Raw genomic sequence first — 8,483 nt, forward strand, 5'->3', positions numbered from 1 at the left:
CAACACTCGTTTAAAACATTGCTACCATACCGACTAAACTCTGACTATTTTTGCTACATCAGAGCTATTTTTATTGGAACTTTACTGACATTTTTAAAACGTTGCTATTTTTTTTTTTTTTTTTTGACATGTCCACACAATAGGAGATAAAATGGAGATGATGATTCGATCTAGTGACTTCTGCTTCATGAAGCATAATCTCTAATCGATTGAGCTACCCATTGAAAATAAAATACTACTATTTTGAACATAATAGCGACAAAGCAAAATGCCACTGGAAACTTTTTTAGCGGACGCTGAAAAATAAATAAATAAATCTGTATTTTGGTAGTTACTACCATCAATCATTATCCACCGTCTTATGGGCCGGGAGAAAATTTATATGGATGTTGGGGCCCGGCTGAGTCAGCTTAATGAAATTGACTAGACCCTTGAGATGCAGCCCATTGTTTTCCTCTCAAATGAGGGAACCGGAGGTTTCTTCTCATATAACGGGCCTAGAGTGGGCTTAGCACGAATTAATAAAGGCAGGACACTAGGCTTGATAAAAGAAACAAACAAACATTACCATAAAGGGCTCTGGAGCCACATTGAACGAATCCAACTCTAGCCTCAAGTCCTGGCCCATATTACGCTTCGGGACAACTATGTGGGTATGTGTCGCAGCCCATCTCTGCCGAAAAGCATAAAGAGACGAATAGTTATAATTGATTTCTCTTGTCTGACTTAAAAAAAAAAAAAAAAAAAAGGACGATAATTTTTTATTTTTGAAAAGAGAAATGATAGAAAGGAAATGGTCACTTGTATTGGGATCTCTTGCACTTGAGAGTTTGAGTTGCTAATAAACCAAATAGTCCTATAAAAAAGATAAATGTAAGTTTCACCTATCCAAAACGGATAAGTGAATTGTTTGTACAACACCTCTATCTTAAATTACTAACATTTCCGACTTGAAGGGTGATTCTAATTCATGGTCACATAGGGCTCTTTGGCATTCCATAGTGGTATGTAACTGTAGCAAGATTTAATTAATGTAAGAAAAAAGTAAAAATGTTTTGTATAGAAAATTGAAAAAAATAATAATAAATTTACTTTGTAGTGATTTTTTTATTTGAATAATAGTAAAAAGTGATTGATGTGATGTAAAAAATAAAAATGTTGGGAGTTAATTTTTTTTTGCCTTTGGCAAACAGTCCCCTATTCACATCATATGTCTACCCATGCACCTATAAAAAGGTATAATTAAAGGAAAAACCTACTATGCCGTCGGGCTACAAAACCCCACTTTTGCAGCCCCCAAGCAACTACTGCCACCTAAGCTAAGTGTACAAACTTTAAAGAGAGAGAAAGAAGAAATGGCCGTGGGTCTAGCAAAGATAAAAGAAATGGCGTTGGGTCTTCTGAAACGGCACTAGGGGTGTCTAGGTCACCCTCTCCGACGCCGAGAGTCATCTTCTTTGGCCTTTAGGATGATAAAATTCTTAAAGGGTTAAACTTCCCCCTCTAAGATTTAGTATTGAATCAAAAACTAAGTTTTGAGGCAATAAAATTGAGTTTTGAGACATTAGAATCCGATTTTGAGGTTAGGTTTCGCAGAAAAATTGGCCGGAGATGGTTGGGTTTGGCCGGCGATGAAGAAGGATTTGAGGCGAGACCCATGGCGTCGTGGGGTGGGTTTGAGGCGGGTTTGATGTGAGACCCACGCCGTGGTTCTCACCGACCTAGGTCTCGAGGGTTTGGCATTGCCGCTAGCTACGATTTTTTTTTATTTTTTATTTTTTGATCTTTCTCATTTTGATTTGGTGTGGATGTTCTCATTTTTATTTTTTGCATTCTTCTTAAATGGATGATGTGTCACAAGGAAATTGAATGCTGCAAAACACCACTTTTAAGGTCTAACCGCATAGTAGGGACTCTCATAATTAAACAAATTATGTATTTATTAAATAATACATTATATTTAAAAGGCAACCGACAATTAATGACCCCCGTAGGTGATCATCACACAAAATTTGTCTAATTCTCTTATTGGGACCAAACGTTTACAAATATAGGTGTGGACGTAATTTTTAGCAAGAGAATATGAGGTGGAAGTGGAAAGTTAGAAATTAGGAAAAAATGGGGAGGGATGAGAGCAGGAAACAAAGGAGGTTGAATTCGGGTTAGCCACGGCGTCTATTGGATGGGATGGGAGCAGGAATATGCGCTCATTCTATGTGGAAGATTCGTGACTCATGCGCATCTTCCTCTCTCTTATTCTCTTTTCTCTTCTCTTTCTTGTCCGAATATGATGACTTCCGCCTTCCATATAACTGAACAACCACCACCACCTTCTTCTTCTCTTATACAATAACCCAAACTCCTCTTCTCTGCTCCGACGCTCCGCCACATCTTCCCAGGTTCTCTCTCTCTCTCTCTCTCTCGTGGATGGTATAAATGAATATGTGTGAGTGCGTGGCAGTTGATACTTTAATATAATATTGGTGCTTTTATATTCCCACCTTCTACTCGTCTTTTGATTCGTTGGCGTCTTCGTGAGATAGACGAGTTTAAGGATTGACTGGGTTTTAAGAAGAACCAGATTAATGGGTTTGGTCTTGAATCCGGGTTTATGATACACATGGGGATGGGGTGGGATATGGTAATGCTGACAACATGTTCGGCAAAATGCGGCTTTATAATCTGGACTGGTTCTGGTTTGTCAAATCAGGTGGCAAGAAATAGTTGGGTTTTCTTGAGCACCTGGGAATTGTTGAAATTTCTGTTTGGGCATGTGGGTGTTCAAAAAAGTCGAATTTTGAATTAATATTTGCAGATTGACTGGATAGGCTGAAGGTTAAGGCTACCAAGAGGGCAACTTTCTTTCCTGTCAATATCTTGTTCTCTGCTTTATTCCCTTACAAACATGGCATGCTAATCGAAGCATGCACTTCCTCGGAATGTAAAGGCCCGTTTCAAGGGTCACACATTCAGATTTGAGCTCAAAAGTCAATCTGATCAGTTATTTGCTTTAGTAAAATTTTGAATTTTTTCTCTGCCTTGAATGATTTTGCCTCCTTTGAATAGTATATTGTTAATTACGATAGTATGCTTGTGTCATATATTGTTAGTTAGGCCTTAAATGTAAATGCTAACGTTACACATTGAAGTCAAGAAAACAAATGGTTTGACGTTCACAAAATCACAAATGTCATAAACGTTCACAATACGCCCCTGCAATCTCAATGTCGGTGACCAGACATTGAGATCGGACCGAAGATGAACAAACCGATGAGAAACCAATGGTTTGGTTATCGCTTTCACAGTCTGATCTTTACTCAACAAAAACCTCACAATAAGAGATTTGGAGGCTATACGATCACGAACAAAATGATAGTCAATATTGATGTGCTTTGTGTGAGCATGAAAAGCAGGACTATATTGTCACAATAAAGAATAGGAGCTGTAGAGAGAAGGACACCAAGTTCCTTAAATAAAGATTGAATCCAAATAAACTCAGCAGCGGCATTATCAACAACCTTATACTCAGCTTCTGTAGAGGAACGTGACATTGTTGGTTGGAACCCAAAAACACACAATAGCCAGAAGTTGATTTGTGGTCATCACTACACCCAGCCTAATCAGCATCAGAATAGACATATAATTGAGTTGAAGAGCAACGCTTGATGAGTAAACCATGATTAATGGTAGATTTAAGATACTGCAAAATTCTTTTAACCGCATACCAATGGGTATCTTGTGGATCATGAATAAATCACATTAAAGTAATACGAACATTTACACCTTTGTAGTAAATTCTAACGATACACATTGAAGTCAAGAAAACAAATGGTTTGACATTAGCAAAATCACAAACGTCACAAAAGTTTAGATGTCTTTTGAGGATCCACAATAGACCCCATACAACTCGGTGGTGCTTGTGGCTCTTTAGTCATGCTATAAGAGGGCCAAAGAATACGCGAACCATGGCTAGCTTTTCCAATGGTCTTACTATTAGAGTTGAAATTTTGAACACTGAAGCAACTGTATCGTACTTGTTCTTCCAATAGCAAAACAATTGAAACCATGTTACAATTTATTGAATTATGTAATATTGCAAATACAGTAATTTTTCCTTGCACTGTTTGGTTGAAGCTTCTCTAGTGTTGATTTCTTCATTTTCATTGTGTTCATACCTGAAGTAATATCACCCTGCTTTGCTGTTACAGAATCAAGCAACATATTCAGTTGCTGAGGCACGCTCATTTCAATTAATGCCAGCAAATTCATGCTGGCAATCAACTTGATTGAATTTATTTCTGAGAAGCTTATGAGTCCCCAGATTATATTGAACCGAAGCAGAACCCTCGAGGGTGTCCATGGGGTGCATGTGGTGCCTCATTCACCATTTGCATTGGAGGAAACTACCGAAAATGGGGACTTTCCTCAGTCATTCAGTAGAAGCTCAGCTATTGAAGCAAATCAGCGTTTATTGATGCAGTGAGTGAAAAATATTACACAAAAATTGCTCATTGACATATGCTTTTAGTTATTCAGAGATTGTTAAGTAATTAGCATAATTTATCAAAGACAAGAAAAGTAATTAGTATATATTTACGTAATTCTTGTTATAATTACTCATTACTCCATCTTTGAAGTCTAATTACTATCTACATTTGCCTGTACATAGTAGAATAGAAGCAAATGATATTTAGCACAAGCCACAGTAACTTTTTGTTTACATTTTTTCCAGATGGGTATGGCACCATAGACCAGCCTGTTTGAGGCCCATCCAAGGGTGTTGTATTCAAGGTATTAACAAAGAGATACCTTTTACTTTTCTCTTATTTTCCTGTCATGCAACCCATTCTCTTGCAAAACAATTAATGTATTTGGCACCCTTTTGCCAGGTGATCAGAATCTTGCAGAAAGAGTGGCTAATGTGCTTACTTCACTTCCTTTTATAGCTCTTGGAATCCAGGCCCCAAGGTGATATTTTGCTGTAATTTACTCTGTATGCATAGAAGAAAAAAAAAAGAAGAAAAACCCTTAATATATTTGTTATATCTGTTTAATTGCTTTACTGGGAATGTAGGAAGAACCTCCATACTAAGCTGTATGCTAATTCGTTAATTGGAGTTGGAGTTGCCTCAAGTTTGTACCACTCTTCAAGAGGAAAACTGAGGCAGTTTTTGAGATGGGCGGATTATACAATGATAGCCACAGCAACAGTAGTAAGTTAGAGCTAATTTATTATTTCAAAGACAAATATAGTTGGCTAATCAATCTGGATCTATTGCCATGCATAAACATGTTGCTCATTGATGCCATCGCATGATTCTATAACTATCTGCTAGGTGGAAATTTTCGACAGGACTGCTATGCAGAAACAGTATTGTGCATGACCTCTAATATATCAGGATTAGCAGACCTGATGTGCATATCAGCTAGCATATGCTCAAATATTCGGTCTTGATATAGTATACTCCATTGACTGGTCCAGTTTAGTTTTTGCTAATCCACGTACAAGATTCTTGTGTGGGGTTTCAAACTACTGAGAAACATTATCTATATGCTAACCATGGTGTCATATCAGCTTATTTAAATTACTCACTGAAACTCAGCTTTACCCTGGAATAGTTCAAGTTAACTTGGATCATGCCTTGGTCATTTTCTGTATCTTAATCCTATTCTCATAATGTTCCTAAAAAAGATGACTTGCATGATTAACTGCACCTAAAATTATTCATTATGATAAACAAGCAAATGGCTGAACTTGTCAATGTAGATAATTTTTTTGTTCTTTTAATAATTGATAAGTGACACAACGAACCATTGGATCTTGAACCCATGACTCACCCTTCAATCCATTCTCAATTTGTCTCATATTTATATATCAATATAAGAGAATAGATATGTTAACAGCTTTTCTTTTCTTTGCAAACAATGGTTCCACCTACTTAGATTTTTCTTCAAGTTTTTTCAGTTGCTCACTTGGACATAAAACTGAAAAATTAAAATACTTTTGTCAGTGTCTATCAAGAGCTCTCAGAGATGACAACCCAAAGTTACTGATGGCTGCATCCGCATTTCTTCTACCTGTCCGACCTCTAATGGTTTCTGCCGTTCATACTGGGATGATGGAGGTAACTCACTTTTCTGGACCTCTGGCTTTCATTGATTTATTACATGTTTCTTTTACTTTTCCCATTACAAATTGTTTGTTGCTTTAGGAAATCATGTTTAGTGGGATGTAAATATAACTCCATGTGTTCCTTTGCTAAATATTTTAGTGTTTGTTACTGGATTCATCCTTCATTTCTTTCATATATGAGACCATATATATTTTTTATTTCTGTGGTGTACTTGATAAATAAAACTACAGAAGAGTTTGTTAGTCCTCTCAATAGATAAAGCATCTTGGATTTGAACATACCGTACTGCTGGCTAAGTGATTCTTTGGTGGGTTACTTATCAAAAAGTAAAAGATGATTACTCTTGGTGAATTTCTTCTTTCTTTTTCATTTATTTTTTGAGCTTATTCTCGTTTGTATTCAAGTAAAAACTATATTTTATGACGGTCAAAATCCATCTATAATTTCAGTATTTAGAGCTCGTTTGAAATTGCATTGGGAAATAGAGTTTTTGTCTGTAAAAAATAAAAAATAAAAGCATAATTTTCAAGTTTTCCCCAAAACGCAGTTTTAGGCTTTTTTAGAGCAAAAAAGTGTTTTGTACGTTTTTCACCAAACATATCCATTTTTGCTTGGCACAACTTTTTATGTACTAACAGCACTTTTTAAGCTCCTTAACACCATCTCAAACTGGCTCTTAAAGCCGCAATCTACTATTTCGGAACCAAATTTTATATTGAGTTAAATTTCTATATATGCATCGACTTCCTATGACCTTACCAGTTATAAATTATTATTGCAGTCTACAGTCAATGATAGGCTTGTATTGCTACGGCTGAGCATGATTAATATTTGGGAACAACATCAAATGTCACACTGTCCGCTAATGATCATTTGGCCAGTTTATGACTCCTTGTTGCAAACTACATTGCATGCTAGGCTAGTCTAGTCATTACTACAGCTTAAGATGATTAAAATTTCAGGGAAAATTACATATTTAGTCTAGAGGTTTACAGTTGAACCAAAGTGATCTCTGGGTCTGGGGTATCAAAAGTACCCTGAAGATCCCTCGGGTAAGCTATTTATACCTTAAGCTGAGTCATAAACCATGCGACATGTTAATTGTCGATAATCAACGTGTACATCTAATGGTTTTTTTTAGTATATTTAGTATTGGTGTTGAAAATAATCCCCCTTATGCTTTTTTGGGTTCATGCAACTAGAATAATTTTCCATTTCCATGGCCAGGTAGTATTCGCTAAAAGAGCATCAAAAGATCCAGATCTGAGGATGGCACACAACGTGCATAAGATGTCATCATTGTTGAGTGGTGTACTCTTTATTGCAGATGATGTTTTTCCTAGGACTCCATTCATTCATGCTGCCTGGCATCTCGCCGCAGCTGTTGGTGTTGGCACCTGTAATAAGCTTCTTGAGTAGTAGTATATATATGTATATATATTTGTCAATTCCTTGTAATCAATTCGCCCAGCGATTAAAGCTAGATCACATAGATCTTCAAACTTCACATATCATTGGAGGGATTTGTTCTCTTGGATCGGGTGGGTGGCTGCAGTTCATGGGTTCGATCTGCATTGGTCCTGAAACTTTCTATGTACTTTCTCCAACTGTACTATTTGTTCTCTAGAATAGGTATGTAATTTTACTGGGGATGGAATATTTCCTGCAGAACACTGGCAACTATTGTACATTTGGGATCAATAGTGAGCACTGTCAAAGAGAAGAAATATTTCATGTACTTCTAAATTCTATTATTTCTTGCAAATGGGATGATCATTATAAGTGCTAAATGGAGGCACGCTTATAAATCTTGCAAGGATTTACATTGAACTCTATATATTTGGTTTTTAGAGAAAAACAACATTTAACAATCTCTTTAGCGAATGTTAAATATAACTTTTTGTCATAATTCCTCTCCAAATGTACAAAAAGTGAGTTTTTATTTTTTTTAATATTATTTCCTTCATTGGTAGTATTACGTTTGCCAAAAGGCCCAAAACGGTTGGTTAATTACGTTCAATATGCAAGGCTAGACAATGACGTGGGCTTCAGTTGACAACGATGGAAGAGTGGATGAAGAAGGTGGGTACGTAAGACCTGAAAGTGTATTCTGTCTGTGACTGCAGAAACTGAACTATGAACGGCAAGAGATTTTGGTCTTGGGCTTTAGAGATTTTTTTTAATTTTATATATATATATATATATATATATATATATATATATATAAAGGAGGATCCTTGCCATTCTTGATATGAAAGAAAGAGAATGAGAGATCCCAAAAAAAAACAAACATAAACTGAAAAATGGGTGGGCTCTCCAACAATAGACCCAAAACGAACAATACAGTAC

The 8,483-nt window shown here is 36.3% G+C and overlaps 1 protein-coding gene across 1 annotated transcript; it reads left to right on the forward strand.

Annotated features, from left to right (window-relative positions):
• Positions 1-2,074: 2,074 nt before the first annotated feature.
• LOC132177756 (fold protein) lies at positions 2,075-7,964 on the forward strand. The gene is made up of 7 exons (XM_059590201.2): positions 2,075-2,399; positions 4,209-4,479; positions 4,733-4,791; positions 4,890-4,968; positions 5,075-5,213; positions 6,012-6,125; positions 7,362-7,964. The coding sequence occupies exons 2-7, from the start codon at positions 4,268-4,270 to the stop codon at positions 7,551-7,553; spliced, it is 795 nt and encodes a 264-aa protein (XP_059446184.2). The 5' UTR covers positions 2,075-2,399; positions 4,209-4,267; the 3' UTR covers positions 7,554-7,964.
• Positions 7,965-8,483: the final 519 nt, after the last annotated feature.

Source organism: Corylus avellana, chromosome 4, assembly GCF_965113065.1.
Source record: "Corylus avellana chromosome 4, dhCorAvel1.hap1.2, whole genome shotgun sequence".
NCBI classification, from domain to species: Eukaryota; Viridiplantae; Streptophyta; class Magnoliopsida; order Fagales; family Betulaceae; genus Corylus; species Corylus avellana.